This window comes from Panthera onca, chromosome F1 (assembly GCF_046562875.1).
Source record: "Panthera onca isolate mPanOnc1 chromosome F1, mPanOnc1 haplotype 2, whole genome shotgun sequence".
In the NCBI taxonomy this organism is placed as follows: Eukaryota; Metazoa; Chordata; class Mammalia; order Carnivora; family Felidae; genus Panthera; species Panthera onca.
The window spans coordinates 30,806,208-30,823,453 of NC_138355.1; the positions used below are offsets into that span (position 1 = coordinate 30,806,208).

General features: G+C 35.1%; 1 protein-coding gene across 3 annotated transcripts in view; it reads right to left on the reverse strand.

Moving 5' to 3' along the window:
• The window catches only part of CEP350 (centrosomal protein 350), a 155,877-nt gene that overhangs the window by 120,230 nt on the left and 18,401 nt on the right, over positions 1–17,246 (reverse strand). For 2 of the 3 annotated variants that reach the window (XM_078440524.2, XM_078440526.2), the window contains exons 2-6: positions 10,063–10,148; positions 8,994–9,040; positions 6,696–6,810; positions 5,703–5,862; positions 1,666–2,279 (exon numbers count right to left, since the gene is read on the reverse strand). In XM_078440524.2, the coding sequence (XP_078296650.2) occupies positions 1,666–2,279; positions 5,703–5,862; positions 6,696–6,810; positions 8,994–9,040; positions 10,063–10,135 (1,009 nt within the window). In that variant the 5' untranslated portion in view covers positions 10,136–10,148. The remainder of the gene's footprint in view (positions 1–1,665; positions 2,280–5,702; positions 5,863–6,695; positions 6,811–8,993; positions 9,041–10,062; positions 10,149–17,246) is intronic. The other variant, XM_078440525.2, reaches the window with a different exon arrangement.

Here is a 17,246-nt window from a genome sequence, read left to right on the forward strand (position 1 = left end):
TTTAGGTTGATCATCTTAACTTTGCCTTACTGGAATAACTTTTGGAATTTCAGAACTTTGATTTCTAGAATAAACACACCTTAAATGTACAATCTTTATTTAATGGATCTGACATTAATATAGCAAAAGTTTTGGATAATCACTATCTCACAACTAACAAGAACATTTGCTATTTGCTCTGTCAACGGTGTGGACAATTACTACATTGTACACAAATGACTAGAAGGATATGAAATAATTTAATTAATAATACAGTAGACCAATCCTGAATAACAAAACAAGTTTTCAGTATTCTAAAGGGAACTGCTCATAATTTTATCACAAATTAGCAAGAATAAAATAAAAATTATCCACCTTTTATCTAATTCACAATTAATTATCATTATCAAAATATAATAAGCAACACAAAATAAAACTGATAATTGCTCTGGGGCACCTAGATGACTCAGTTGGTTGAGTGTCCAACTTAGGCTCAGGTCATGATCTCACGGTTCGTGGGTTCAAGCCCCGCGACGGGCTCTGTGCTGACAGCTCAGAGCCTGCTTCGGATTCTGTGTCTCCCTCTCTCTCTGCCCATCCCCACCTGCTCTCTGTCTCTCATTCTCTCTTTCTCTCAAAAATAAATAATAAACATTAAAAAAATAAAAAAATAATAAAACCGATAATTGCTCTAACCTCACATATAAAATTCATCCTGGAGAAGAAGACCTTAGGACTACAAAAAAACTGCAAAGCTGGTCAGAGAAAAGTTAGACTTGGTAGACAAATACAAAACAAAATTAACTATAGCAAAAACTGTCCTAGTTCGTTAATAACTTAAAATTAACAGAAAAAATGAATCTTGACAATTTTTGATCTTCATACGCTTATCTAGAAAAACTGAACTTTGATAAAAGAAAAGCTATGGTAGCAGAAGTTTTAATGACAAAAATCTAACACAGACTGATGTGATCAATGAATCAACTCTTTAATTGAAAACTTTACATGAATAACTCTGTGAAAATAATTTCAGGAACATAAAAATACAATCTCCTTAAAACCACCATATATAAAAACTGGAGTTGGCTACAAAACAGAGATTCTCTTAGAAAAGGATTTTCTCAATGAAAATCTATCTATGTTAGCATAAATCTGATTTAAATATTTGTTTTCTCAAACATGGGGGCGGAGGGGGAATCCCTTACTGTCAAAACTTAAAGCTTCAAATAACAGGATCAAAATATCAGTGCCAAAATATTCTGTAACCAACTGTAACTGGAATTAACTCAATTATAATTTTAAATATTTACTTTTGAAAGAATTCCTAATAACAATCCAAATACAATGGTGGAATAAGAGTAAAATTCTGGCAGTTCTCTAAAAACGACACTAATTCGTATTTTCTCTTTTGTTCAATTTATTAACTATTCAGATGGGGTTCTTCATCTCCTGAGGGACTTGTTAAAAAATCTAATTCTGGGCTCTATACCGAGAAATTCTGATTTAGATCCAGTGTAGCATCTAGGAATCTGTATTTTTAACCTGCACCTTGAATTAATTTCTTAAGCATTTGATTTGAGAATCACACCCTGTTCTAAAGATGACCTTCTCTATTCAAATGCACCCTAGGGAGAAAGGGGGACAAGAAGGCAGGAAGAGAGAAAGATACAAAGACTGACTACAAACCTTTATATGTTGGAGCAGGTGGTGCTGTTGCCACTTTCCTGACTTTTGCTGTCACTGAGTTATCAACATTAACAACCATTACTGGATGGTCAATATGACCCAGATTCTGGCCCCGGCCATTTGTTTCTTCTGAGTGTTCCCACTGTTTCCTAATTCGCTCCTTGAGTTTTTCCAGTTTGACATCATGTTGTCGCTGCTTTAAAATATCTAATCTTTGGGAATTACAAGTACTCGTAGAGGACGGAGAAGAGTCCGTTATCCGTAACACTTTTGGATCAACATCATGGCCCATGTTACTTACAGAAGCCTTCTCATTTCCTTTTGCTCTACTAGGCTTTTCTTCCTCAGTTCTCACAGGACCTGCCATCTTAATCAAACATTCAGAATTTTGCAACGCATCAATTGCTGGTCGATCATTTAAAAACCTAACCACTGTATCATTGATGACAGATGATTGGGAGCTCTCAAAATCACAGCAATGTATGTTCCGTTCTTCTCGATTGCAGATCATCCGGTTCCCACTCTCAGGCTTTTCTTCATTAACATCCACACAATATACATGCTTTGACTCTAGATGGCTAGGACTTATATTGGAAGGTGTGCCATGGATTTCCCTATTATTAAAAAATAATAAGCTTTAAATAAAGAGCACAAAAAACAAACTGAAACCAGTCAAACTGAAAGAATTCTAATATTAGAGATTTTTTAAAAATCTAGAAATTCCAGTAGGTTAAAAAACAAAATGCTCATCACTAACATTAAGATTCAATGCTCAGTGCCCCCTCTATCAAGTTAGATAGCAAATAATCTAAATCATAATGTGCATATGTAAAATAAGAAATATGCAAAACATGGAGAGATTTCCTTAAGAACTCCAGAAAATAGGATTACAATCTGACTTTAGAAATTCACTTGATACCTATTACCAAAATATCCATTTTATTCCTCTATGAAATCTTAAGTATGGGAAAAAAGTTCTCAAATTCTGTGTTTGTAACTTCTAAATAATGTACCAAATTAACAAATAGATGGGGAGTACAAATAAAGTGGAGGTATAATAAATATTTTCCTCCAAATAAATGTAGTCAAGTAAAGTTAAACCTCTCTAAACCATAGATCACTTTTTTTGGTAGCTTCAAACTCTGTATAGCACATCTGGAAATTGTGGAGTAAGCAAAGACAGCTAGGCATAGCCAAAGTACATATCACAAAGTCCATATTCTTTATTCATAAAAACATTAACAAAAGTCTTCCTCCAGAGATTATTTTTATTTTATACATCATTCTAATAAGTTATATTTTAGGAACAGAAGTAGTTTATTAAAAGCGAAGTTAATGAAAACAAGTCTCAGCAGTAACAACAGCACATGATTTATAAAAAATAGCCAACAAAATTATAAAATTTGGATCTGCAATGTCTCAAAGAGTAGACATTAGCCACATGCAGCTACTGAGCCCTTGAAATATGGTTAGCCCCAATGGGAGATGTGCTACAATGTAAATTACATACCAGATTCTAAAGACTCAGGATGACAACAGAAAAAGAATGTAAAACATCTTCATGTGTCTGTGTATGTGACTAGTAAAACTGTTTAAATTGTACGTATGGCTCACATTACTGGTTCTATTATACAGCACGGATCTAGATGTTTCATGGAAAGGCACAAAACTCTAAATATCGCAAAAATTCTTAAAGCCATAACTCTGTTGCAGTATAATATGGTAATTATATCTATTGTCAGTCTATGAGTATATGCATTTTTCTAAGGAGATAGTCTGCAGCTTTCACCAAATTCTCACTGGAATCCATGACCCAAAAAACATCAGACCCCGTTCTGAGTGGTCGATTATTAAATAAGATGGGGACTGAGAAATGACTCATGTAGCTTCCACTAGAGATCAAGACTAAATTCAGTTATTTGCACTACCTTTACCAGACCAGAACAATTCATAGTTAGAAGGATTTAGGTATAAAATTAGCAAATGTAAAGAATAAAAGAAAGCATAAAACGGTAGTTTGCATATCATGTCACAATCTTAAAAAGGGAAGGACAGTTGATCTTCCCTCCCCACCAGAAAAAGAAAATCGTATTTTTAGTTTTCATTTACTCATTCATTAGATATTTGCTGAATACATAGAAGGGTGTTTATTGTACAATTCTTTCAACTTTTCTATAAATATAAAAATTTTCATAATAAATGTTAGGGAAAAATATTTATGGAATACTTAGTAAATGATAGGCATTACGCTGATGTTTTGAGAATAAGACAGATTTACAGCCTTACATAACTAATGTAATGGTTAGATATGGAATCAAAATATAAAGCAACACGAAAATATATATAACAGAAGTTATATTGTATTATTAGAGCATACAGGAAGGGCTAAATAGGCTGTGGGAATGGAATAGGATAGAAACACATCTGGCAATGTTTCAGATAGAAGGTGCCAAAACCGAAGTTTTGAGTGATGAATGGAGTCAGCCAGGTGAAGGACATTCTATTCACAGCTTCCTTATAGGTACTTTTTCTTATCTTAACAGATACATAATTTATAAAATTTTAAATATCAAGTAGTATTCTTTTTTTTTTCAAGTAGTATTCTTTGCAGGAAGAATATTAGACTATGAGTAAAGAGTAATTTAGTTTCAATTCCGATAGTGATTATTTTTCTAGGCAAGTTGTTTTTGTGTGGTTAAAGATTTCTGAACTCCGATTATTTTCCACATTTTTCTTTCTCCTTTTACTAAACTATGAACTTTTACACAGATTAATTCCCTGGCCTTCTCCCCTATATTTTCTTCACCATTTTTATCACTTCAACACTAGTGACAACTCACAAATTTACATTCCCAGCCCTCTTTCCACACACATTCCTACCCAAATTTTCAAATGCCTACTGAATATTTTCACTTAGATATTTCAAAACTGCATCAAATCAAATATTGATGTTATAGACTGATATGAACTCATGATCTACCTCTATCTCCCAAATTCTTTATCTCAAATTTAAGAGCACAAACATATACTCAGTAGTATCTAGCACCATCACGAAACTCCTTGATTTACTGGTTGACATTTTACAACACTAAAAATGTTAATGAAACAAAGAAATATAAGGCCCAGTGTTTATCACCTATTACTATTTGCTATACTAACAGCATTAATACTTTTATATCATTAGTAAAATATTCCTCAAGTATAAAATTCTCTAATTTTATCTACTGAAATCCTAAATTATCAGCTAACAAAAATACACATTTTATATTATCCATTCTATCAAAATTCATACATCAATCCTGAACATCTGACAATAAGTTGCTAAAAGGAGCCACTGGCAACAAATTAAAATAAGAAACCAATTCACATTCTCAGTAGGAAAGAAATTTCAGGTAATTGATGAAGAAGAAGAAGAAGAAGAAGAAGAAGAAGAAGAAGAAGAAGAAGAGGAAGGGGGAAGGGGGAAGGGGGAAGGAGGAAGGGGGAAGGGGGAAGGGGAAAGGGGAAGGGGGAAGGGGAAGGGGAAAGGGGAAGGGGAAAGGGAAGGGGAAGGGGAAGGGGAAGGAGAAGGAGAAGAAGAAGAAGAGGAAGAAGAAGAAGAAGAGGAAGAAGAAGAGGAAGGAGGAGGAGGAGGAGGGGAAGGAGGAGGAGGGGAAGAAGAAGGAGAAAACTAAGCTATACAAAGTTCATTATGTAGACAAAGTTCATTATGTAGAACACTTAATCTGAGATATTAATGAAGAAAAAAAAAAAAAAAAGCCACACTTCCAGAGACTGAATAATCTGTCTGTAGGAAACATATATTACAATGGTGGTAGCCTGGATTCACTACTTCTTCCTCCCAAATATTTAATCTGTGAAAGAGTAGAAAGTCAGTATTTCATCATATATAAGACTTCTGCTCTACATTTTTGGGAAATGAAAAAGGTAATAATACTAGAGCCACAGTGCTATGCAAAACTCAAGAAAATAAACCATAATCTTAATGTAAATATTACAGGCTAATCCTAGTTGATAATTTACTGTTAAACACTAACCTGTAAGAAACCAAAGGTTCACGAAACTCCACGCGGTTATTTTTCCTTATGTTACTCTCCAGGGTGGTAACTCTGAGAGGGCTGCGAGATTTCTCTTTTCGTGATTTTGAAGATTTGGAGGTTGGAGCATTAACCCAAGAGTCATCCAGGAATCTACCATCTGAAGGAAAAGAAAGTCTGTAAGAACATATGATATAATCTACGATTGCCTCTGAATTTGGGTAGTGTTTATGAAAATAAGTATTATTTCTGGCATCTCTAGTTGAATATCATATACGTGTATAGAAAACATTCAAATTAAACTATTACAAACCACTCAATCTATAGAGGAAAAAACCGCATTCTGAACAAAAAAAAATGCAAAACAAATTCTACATACAAAATTCCTTTTGGTCAAAGGCTCTCACTCAAACAAGGAATTATCGAATAAAATCCAACAGACTCACAGGTTTAAAAAAAAAAAAATCACAGTTTTAATGGAAAGTACTAACCTCCAGGTTCTAGTCCACTAATTAAGTAAGAAACCACACAATTACATATATGAAAGGTAACCAGAGAAAGTAATGGCATTGTGTCAATTTACCTATGAGATACATAATTCCAATTATGATTTAACCCCCTAAACAATATGTAAATCTTATTAAATCAACTAAATCTCAAAGTGATATATCTGTGAATTTAAAATACAGACATAATCCCAAAGGCTTAAAATCAAATTCTTATCATGAAAAACAAATGAAAAGTCACTGTCAAAGGTGATGCAATGATGCTAAAGTCCCTCATCAAAAGATAGTGAAAGCATCATCAGTAGTCACTGAATATGAAGCTGCTTCCTAACTACTCAGCACCGAAGACAAAACACCTAAATGTGGATGAGGTATGGTCTCTGACAAAAGAGCAAGCAAATATACCAGACTATAAAAGGAAATTAAATTGAAACAAAACATCAAAAATGTAATACATCTGTAATTCTGGAAGCAACAACACACATACCTTTTCTGCTTATTTTTCTGGTAGCACTTGCCGAAGATTTCTTGGTATCCATGACAGAATCAAACACAGCTGTACTTGTAGGGACAACTTCTAATTTGTTTTCAATGTGTCTCAGCTAAAGTTCAAACACCATCACAACAAATAGGTTAATTCTGTATATAAATCCGCTACTACTGATTGACACAGTCACAAATTATATTGTCCGACACCTTTCTCTAAAGTAGGAAAAATTCAAGACTGCCTTTTTGTAGTATTAGCTTTTTCACTGTTTGTTACTTCAGCTATAGTAACAAGTAGTATAATGCTGCCCACATTTGGACAAGAAAATCAGAAAGATTCGCAAGAGGGGAACCTGGGTGGCTCAGTCAGTTGAGCACCCGACTCTTGGTTTCAGCTCAGGTCATGATCTCAGTTTGTGAGATCGAACCCCTTGTGGGGATTTTGTGCTGACAGCACGGAGCCTGCTTGGGATTCTCTCTCTCCCCCTCTCTTTCTGCCTCTCCCCCAGTTCCTTCTTCTCTCTCTCCCTATCTCTCTCAAAAATAAATACACATATTTTAAAACTTAAAAAAAAAAGATACTGAAGAATATCAAAGAGTTTCTATTTGTTTTGTTGACCTTTTTTTTATTATTTTTCGAAACAGTACATTTTCTAACATTATATGTTGCACATCATCGTTATATAGCCTGTGCAATTTACAGGCAAAAATTAGAAAAGAACAACTCAGATGGACTCAAATTTTAGAATTGTTCAAACGGCTACAACTTTTTAAGTCTTATGTCTATAAAATAAGTTTCACAATAAAAACAAAATTCACGAGACAGAACTCAGGTTTCCATACACTTTACAGTAGAAGTCAACTTCTGGTAGAACCACCAATGTTCTCAATGATTTAAAAACCATTTTCCCCTAATTATATGCTTACAGGAGAAAGCTTGTAAAGCACAGAAAAGGTATAAAAAATGAAATTAAAATCATCAAAATTCCACCACACAGAGATAAACACTGTGTAAAATTCTGATTTATCTTCATTCAGATTTTTGTGGTACAATGTACTCACAAAACTGGAATAATCATTGATATTCTGTTATCAGGCTTTTTCTCCCATTTATATTATAAGCCCCCTGTCATCCTTGAAAGTTATTTTTAGGGGCAATTGGAGGACTCAGTCGGTTAAGTGCCCAACTCTTGGTTTCAGCTCAGGTCATGATCTCATGGTTTGTGGATTCAAGCCCCACATCGGGCTCTGTGCTGACAGTGCAGAGCTTGCTTGGGATTCTCTCTCTGCCCCTCCTCTGCTTGTGCACCCTCACGCTCTCTCTCTCTCTCAAAAATAAATAAATTTTTTAAAAAGTTATTTTTAAAAACACAATAGTTTTGAAAAACGACAATTGACAGTTCAGCTCTAAATTAGGTTAACTCTAAGTTAAACTGGGGATAAAAACTATTCCTACATTGTAGATATACAATGCTCTTATGGAAGAGAGAGAATATATATAATGCTTCATTTTACCCTACATTATGACCAAATCTAGGTTATAGTACCTTTTCCAGATGTATTTTCAAACCAGTTCTGAAGATTAGGGTACAGAGAATACCATATTCACACAGTAAAGAAATAAGTGACTCAAATTCAAAGAAAAAGGAAAAAGGCTCCCTTTGAAGGGACTATGTACCACTTGCCAAATTTGGGTTCCTAAACTGCAGACAAGACTAGACAGAACACAAATGAAAACAGGTTGCCTATAGACATTCTTCAACACTACTGACAGAAAACAGCCTGCTATTGCCACAAAAGAGGCAACTCACAGTCCATTAAAGAAGCTGTGTAAATGGTGAGTCACCAAATTCTACTCCTAAAACCAATACTACACTATACGTTAACCAAATAGAATTTAAATAAAAATTTGTTCCTTTCATTTCCTCTCTGACTCTGAGCCTTCTACGTAGACATAGCCCTATATTCCCAAATTCATTTTGTTTTATATCTTCATTTCAACATACCAGATGAACAAATTTATTAAAGGAGAACAAATAGCACAAATTATTTTAATATTTTATATGCCATAGTGTTAATGTTCCTGCCACCTAAAATAGTGTCTTGATTATCCCTTTATTATTTAATAGCTGTCATTAATGTTCATTTTGTAATATATGGTACTTAATTTCCAACCAAAATCTTTGACTTTATTTTCCTATCACAAAAGCACTATAGAAAAAAAAATGTAATCTATCCAATCATAACAGGAAATCAATTTTAAACCTGAAAGAAATAAATGGAAGCTATAATTACTTACAGCAGCCTTGGTCTGAGAAAGTGCATTCCACGATGTGGTTATATCTGCTAGGAAACAGTGATATTTACTGAATCAGAATCTCTGAAAAAGTCTTCAAAATCTGCATTTTAATAAGCTTCTAAATGCACTTGATTTTGAGGACCATTTTATTAGGCAGAACTATTCCTCAGCAACTGCTTTATTATATTGAACCAAAACATGGTTCTTTTCCCATCCTATAACGCCAAGTTTCCTAGTTTATGTTTTACAGTTGTATTAGACATTGATCCTATTAGTTCCTGGGACAGCTGGACCAACACCCCCACCCGCAGCTCCATCAGACGTCTCCAACAATAAGCAGTATCCTCAATTTGCCCCAATGACCTACACACATACAAAGTTTTATATTGTGATATATTTCACATTATGATGCTGAAAAGATTAGAAAAGTACTCCAGACTTAAATCTACCAACAGAAACAAAGGTAAAATCTAGTCTTTCAGATAATAGCCCTACAAATAACATAAGGCCACATAGTTCCTTGAGTCATCCTTCTCTAGGAAATTTCATTTCAGCCAAATGTTCCTTATGTGACATGATTTCCAGATCCCTCACAAACCCAATAATCTTCCTTCAGATGTACTCTAGCTTGTCAATGTACCTCAAAATATATCATGCCCTAAATTAAAGTTACCCCCAATGCATCATTTAAAAAAAAAAAAAAAAGAGTTCAGTGAGACTTTTCCTTTTCTTATCTGTGCACTACAGAGGTCTAAGACTATATTAGGACATATATTATACCACTTATTGACATTACCAGAATTTTTCAGAATTTCTAAGAAACTGTGTAAAACTAATTTTGCATGCACTGCTTCTTTTTTAAGAAGAATGTTTTCCTTTATAAAAGTTTACCATAGGACAACTTTGAAGGTGAGATCCCTTGTATGTTTAAAAGAAATTTCATTTAAAAATTTATCTACCTTTTACAAACCAAAGTATACATGTAATTTTCATTTACTGATTAGCCCAGAATTTTATACACACGACCTAAACAAGGCATTAAGTTCAATTTAAAGCAAACAGATCATACCTTGGACAGTATCCTTGCTTTGAGAGTTCCTTGGATTTGGTAAAGGCACCTCTTTTGATTTGCTGCTCTTCATCCTGCCAATTTACCTGCAATCATACCACCAGCGTTCATTGAACATCAATACTATCACATTAGCAAAGGAAAATGCTATCATTTATCTTAACGTTCATGAAAGTCAGCAAGGGATTTTGTCAACTCTAAGTTACCTTCATGCCCTGTTAAGAGTCCCTGATAATCTGATAACTTTATTTTTCTTTGGAAAACTAAACCATTAAAAAGTCTATCGTGACTACCTCACACCAACTAGGATGGCAATATCAAAATGCCAACAACAACAAATACTAAGTGTTGATGCGGAGAAACTGGAACTCTTGTGGCCTGTTTGTGGGAATGCCAAATAATATAGCCTCTGTGGAAAACAGTATGGCAGTTCCTCAAAAAATTAACAATAGAGGGGTGCCTGGGTGGCTCAGTCAGTTAAGCATCTGACTCTTGATTTCAGCTCAGGTCATCACCTCACAATTTGTGAGTTTAAGCCCGGTGTTGGGCTCCACAAAGAGCCTGCTTGGGATTCTCCCTCTTCCTCTCTCTGCCCCTCCCCTGCTCACGTGCTTGCTCTCTCTCTCTCTCTCTCTCCCTCTTAAAATAAACTTTAAAAAAAAAAAGAAAGAGGACAATTTTGGAATACCTGAGTGGCTCTGCCAGTTAAGCATCTGACTCTTGATCTCAGAGTCATGAGTTCAAACCCCATGTTAGGCTCCACATTGGGTGTGAAGCCTACTTAAAAAAACAACAACAAAAAAAACAAAAAACAACAACAACAAAAAAAACGGGGCAGGACGGAGCCTGGGTGGCTTAGTCGGTTAAGCATCTGACTTTGGCTCAGGTCATCATCTCATGGTTTGTGAGTCTGAGCCCCTCGTTGAGCTCTGTACTGACAGCTCAGAGCCTGGAGCCTGCTTAGGATTCTGTGTCTCCCTCTCTCTCTGCCCCTTGCCTGCTCACACTCTGTCTCTCTCTCAAAAATGAATAAACATTACAAAAAAATTTTAAAAGGGAGGGCAACTTTGACATATTCCATAGTAGAGATGAACTTTGAGTACATCAGCTAAGTGAAATGGGCCAGTTACAAAGAAGAATACTGTATGATTCCACTCATATAAGGTACCTATAGTAGTCAAAATCATAGGGACAAAAAGTAAAACAATGGTTACCAGAAGCCAGGAAAGGGGGGAACATGGAGCTATTGTTTAATGGATATAGAATTTCAGTTTTGCAAGATGGAAAAAGTTTTGGACATGAATGGTGATGATGCACAATGCTATAAATGTATTTAATATTACTAAATTATACACTAAAAATGGTTAAGATGGTACATTTTATATTATGTATTTTAATGTTTGTTTATTTATTTATTTATTTATTTAATTTATTTTGAGAGAGAGAGAGAGAGACAGGGCTCAAGTCAGGTAGGACCAGACGGAGAGGGAGACACAGAATCTGAAGCAGGCTCCCAGCTCTGAACTGTCAGCACAGAGCACGACACAGGGCTCGAACTCATGAGCCATGAGATCAAAACCTGAGCCAAAGACCGACTGAGCCACCCAGGTACACCTATATTATCTATTTTAGCACAATAAAAAATACTGAAAGAAAAAAATTATATCATGACTCAGAGAGAAAGATAACGATCTGCTTATGCTGACTAAACAGCTTGATAATAGTCATATTTTCTTATCAATATAGTAGAATTATTTTGTGGGGCACCTGGGTGGCTCAGGTCATGATCTCGCAGTTTGTGAGTTCAAGCCCACCTCGGGCTCTGTACTGACAGCTCAGGGCCTAGAGCCCATTTCGGATCCTCTGTCCCCCCCTTTCTCTCTGCCCCTTCCCCATTTGCACTCTCTCTCTCAAAAGAGATAAATAAAACATTAAAAAAGATAAAAATAAATAAAAATAAAAATAAATGAGTGGCTCAGCTGGTTACGCATCTGACTTCGGTTCAGGCCATGATCTCATGGTTCTTGGGTTCAAACCCTACATTGGCCTCTGTGCTAACAGCTCAGAGCCTGCAGCCTGCTTTGGATTCTGTGTTTCCCTTTCTCTCTGCCCATCCCCTGCTTGCGCTCTGTCTCTCTCTCAAAAATAAATAACACATTAGAAAATAATAATAAAATAAAATAATAAAACTAAAAATAGAAAACAGATAGAGAAACTAAAATTAACACATATGCAAGTAGTTTAAAATTTTTCCAACCATAAAAACTCCCATCAGAGATGCCAATGTAGTTCAAAACATTAACTCACTTTACTTTCCTTCTCATAAAGATAATTTCCTTCTCATAAAGATACTTAACCAACTGCATGGCTCAGTCGGTTAGTGTCCGACTTAGGCTCAGGTCATGATCTCATGGTTCTTGGGTTCTAGCCCCGGGTCGGGCTCTGTGCTGACAGCTCAGAGCCTGGAGCCTGCTTCGGCTTCTGTGTCTTCCTCTCTCTCTGCCCCTCCCCACTCATGCTCTGTCTCTGTCTCTCAAAAATAAATAAAAACATTTTAAAAAGTTTTAATAAAATAAAATAACAAACATGAGTTATTCTATATTAGTAAATAATATGTCAACAATGTGACAAAAGTTTTCTTTGGGCAGACTTCTCTTTTCTTTAAAACTAAAATAAATGCTTAAATACACAGTGATCATCCATTTTCCAATGAGAAGGAAGAATAGATAAATAATCAAAACTGCATTTATGTCCATAATCTCTATGTTTAAGGGCTAATGCTGATAGGCTGGGACAAGGTAGATAAATAAAATGAAAAGCATTTAAATCTACTCCCAAATAAAAACCTTCGTAAGAGTTACTCATCTTCAAATGCAAAGGACTCAATGTTTCGAGTGTGACATTTATGTAAAATTTCATCTTGTAAAGAAATGCTAGTATATTCACCATTTAACAATGAGAATGAACTAATTACAACAACATATAACAAGATAGTTGAACATCACAAACATGTTAAGTGAAGAATGCCAGAAACAAGAGTACATGTTGTATAATTCCATTTTATAAAGTATCAAACTTTATAAAAAATTTTTTTAAAGGGGTGGGGAGAGCCTGGGTGGCTCAGTCGGTTGAGCGTCTGACTTCAGCTCAGGTCATCATCTCGCAGCTTGTGAGTTTGAGCCCTGCATCAGGCTCTGTGCTGGCAGCTCAGAGCCTGGAGCCTGCTTCGAATTTTGTGTCCCTCTCTCTCTCTGCTCCTTCCCTGCTCATGCTCTCTCTCTCTCTCAAGAATAAATAAAACATTAAAAAAAATTTTTTAAAGTATCAAACTTCTATGGTGTTAAAAAGACAGTGGTTATGTAGGTTTGGGCAGGGGTGATGACTGGAACTAGAGCAAGGAACAGCTTTTGAGGTACTGATAATATTGTTTATTGATATGGGTGCTGATTACACGCACGTATTCTGTTTAAAGGATTTCCATCAAGCTGTGTGTACTTACATTCTTTTTCAATGTATATTATACATCAAAAAGTATTTTCAGATAACATGCCTAGTTGAAGTTTATAATTACAGTTTTAATTCAGTTCTATATGTCTAGTCTCATGAATGTCAGTTTTTCAATAATCCACCCTTCAAAATCCCTGGTTATCCCATACCAGTAAGTGGATGTTATTAATGAATCTATTTAAGTAGGTCTGTTCTTTCTGTAAGAATATATATGTAAGATATCACCATTTTTTTATAAAGATAGAAAAAAATGAGGAAAAAGCACAATGAAAAAAACCTTCATAGAAAGGAGAGAATCTAATCTATCAAAACTCTTACTATCTTTAAAGTATAAATCTCAATCCACAAAATGCCTTTTCCAATTATTTTAAGGTTACCAAGTCAAACAGATCAAACTTATTCAAGATGATTTATTGGGCAGTAATGAAACTAACCTTCTCAGTTCAATGAACATGGCTTTATTCTACAGCCATATGGAAATTTTGGAATTATTTACTGAACACTTGTGTATTCTCTTTTGCCTACTTAATCTGTCAAGAATTAAGAATTAAGGTAAGTAAAAATGTACTGTAACTTTTTGTTTCCTCTTCATATTTCTATAAACTAATGTTTATATAGCTTGATATGATTATTTAGTGCTTAGGTTATTAGGAGAAGTTATTATAGATAAAATATGTTACATATATTGCTTAAAAAAAGAGGAGTGCTCAGTCGGTTAAGCTTCCGAATTCAGCTCAGGTCATGATCTCACACAGTTCGTCAGTTTGAGCCCCATGTCGGGTTCTGTGCTGACAGCTTGGAGCCTGGAGCCTGCTTCGGATTCTGTGTCTCCCTCTCTCTCTGCCCCTCCCCCACTTGTGCTCTGTCACTCTTACAAAAATAAATAAACACTCAAGAGAGAGAGAGAAAATACAGAAAATTTCAATGACAATTTCTATGACAATTCTTTTGAGAGAGCCTTTATCTCTGGTCACCAGAAAACACTTTTTTCAATCCATTGATAAAATTTAGGCTTTGTTCTTCAAATTCATTTTCTTATAAACAATCCTTCGACTAAAAAGTCCATACTTTCTAAAGTCTAAAAAATCATTTTTTCCTGACCCACAAGTTAGTTTTTATGAAGATAAAACAGGAAAAATAATTAAAACTAAGTATATACGTATATATGTGTATGTATATAATCTGTATAACACAATTTTCCAGTAAGGTATTATAACACTATCACATTGGGTTTTTAAGCTTTCATCTTGAAATAGTCACTACTCTTGGAATCAGTAAAACACATCTGTCCTATTTTCCTTATCTTCTTGATTTTTTTTTCCCCTTAACTGATGGCTTCTCTACTTTTGCCCAATTCATCAATGGTAACATTTCAAAAGGTTCCATTCGTAAGTCTCTTCTTTCCTAGCTCCTTCTTCCCAGGCAATCTCACACATTTTCATAGTTTCAACCACTTCCTAAATGTCATATTTCTGTCCTAGGTCCTTGTCTGAACTCTAGACCCAAGTTTTCAGTCTATTAGACAGGCCACCTCCAAATCCCACTGAATTTCAAATTTATCAAGTTCAGAACCAAATTCATTATTGTTGATCTTCAAAATAGTTTCTTCTTTTTCTCATAGCGAATGGGGTTGTCATGCATCCAGTTAATCTTTGACATTTCTGCCTCTCCTTCACCATCATTTACTGAGTTACCAAGTCAATACTATCTTTTAAGACATTTCTGTTATGATATATAAAATATGCCTCCATAAAGCTGTTGAAAAAACTTAAGATATTTCTAACTTCTCTCTCCCTCTCTCTCTCTTCCCCTTGCCTCTGTTCAGAGAATTATCTTTAGCCCAAATTATGGTAAAAGCTTCCTAAATTATTCTGTTCCTAACCTATTCTCTATACTGCAACCACAATTATCTTTCTAAAAAAAGAACCTAGCAACTCTGCTTCTAAAGCTCTTCAATGACTATCACCTATGGGATAAAATTCCAGATTCCTTAGCATGATAAACTTAATTTATAGTCTTAGCCTCTTTGCTATCTTCACTGTATACCAACTGTTCCTGTCAAAAAGTCATATCTAGAATGCATTCTCTAAACATCCAGAAATTTCTTTACCTCCACATCTTATTTCCTAAATTTTTGGGGGCAGTAATATCCTTCAAGTCCAACGTTAATGTCATCTAGTACAAATCTTTCCCCAACTGTTCCTTAACAGAACTATTACTACTTCATCTATTTCCGCAATAGCACTCTGTTAACTTGTTAGAGCCCTTATCATTGCGCGCACACACACACACAGACACACACACACACACACTTCATTCATTCATTCATTCATTCATTCATTCAATGAACATTCCTTAAGCACTTAATGCTCATAATCTAGTGAAGGCACACATATAAACAAATAGTATACAATGTGCTAAATTATATAATAAAGTTACAAATAGCATGTGTATCAGTCTCTCCACAAGGTTGTATGGATTTTAAGGACTACGTCTTCTTATTTACCTTCCTATCAACAGAGACCGTCCATGAACAAAAAAGCAAATGGCAATGTTGAAAGCTGTTATGATCTCAACTTAAACAGAAAATAATAGAGGGATCAAAGGCAAGGCTGCCAGTGAAAGGACAAACAGGGAAGGGAGGGGGGGTAAATCAATAGCAGTAACAATAAACATGATCACAGAAGCAGAAGAGATGGTTTAAAAAGCCAGGCTGGAAAACACTTAAGGAAGAAAGAGGAACACAATTAAAATATATCACTAGGCTAGTAAGCTGGGAACAAAAGAGAGAACAAGGGAGTGAAATTCATATACTATTTTGCAAGTAGCCTATAAGAATAACTGGTAAAATAAACTACAAACCACATACACAAAAAGCATAATTGACCTTGCTGATAACAGTGTAAAGAAGAGGGCTACAGGTGACCATATAATAAACTAAATGTATGATGCCATGGAAATAATGGGAGTCATTTGATAAAAGCATACCATCATTAATGTGCAATGAATCAGATGGCTGGAGCAAAAGATAATGCTTATCCTCTGTATTTACTTGCTTAAGTAAAAGCCTTGCTATGATTAGGCCAAAAAAAAAAAAAAAAAAAGTTCAGAAAGTTTTGTATAGTTCAAAAAAAAAGTTCAAGAACTATGTATAAACTGCCCTGGAGGTTCATTTATTCACTCTGGACATAATGTAATGAGCAGGTAAAGTGGAGCAGTAAAACATTACCATCTAGAGTCAGTGAACAGCAGAAACTACTCAGAAAGAGAAGACATTTCTCCCAGCTACTCACCCAGAGCAAAGATTAACTACTAGAAATACGGCTTCAACCTCATATAAAGTCTGAGTGTTTCTCAGAGGGGAATGGGGTGGCCCCATCTGAACAGATTATTTGTGGTAATTAACAGAGATGTACCACTAACTCCCAGGCTACAACCTGACAAACAAATCTGTCCTGTTGAGAATTACACTGTTAGCAATCAAGTTCCCTGATTTTGGAAGTATGGTGATATCGCGGAGTGCCATCCTCAAGAGACCTTAACTCTACCTGACTTCCAGTGAAACCCAGTAACAAAGATTCCAAGCTGCCAAGAGTCTCTAACAGACAGTAAGAAGCCAGAATCCTAAGGTAAAAATTGAAATAACTGGAATTAGATCTAGGCACACTATCCTAGAT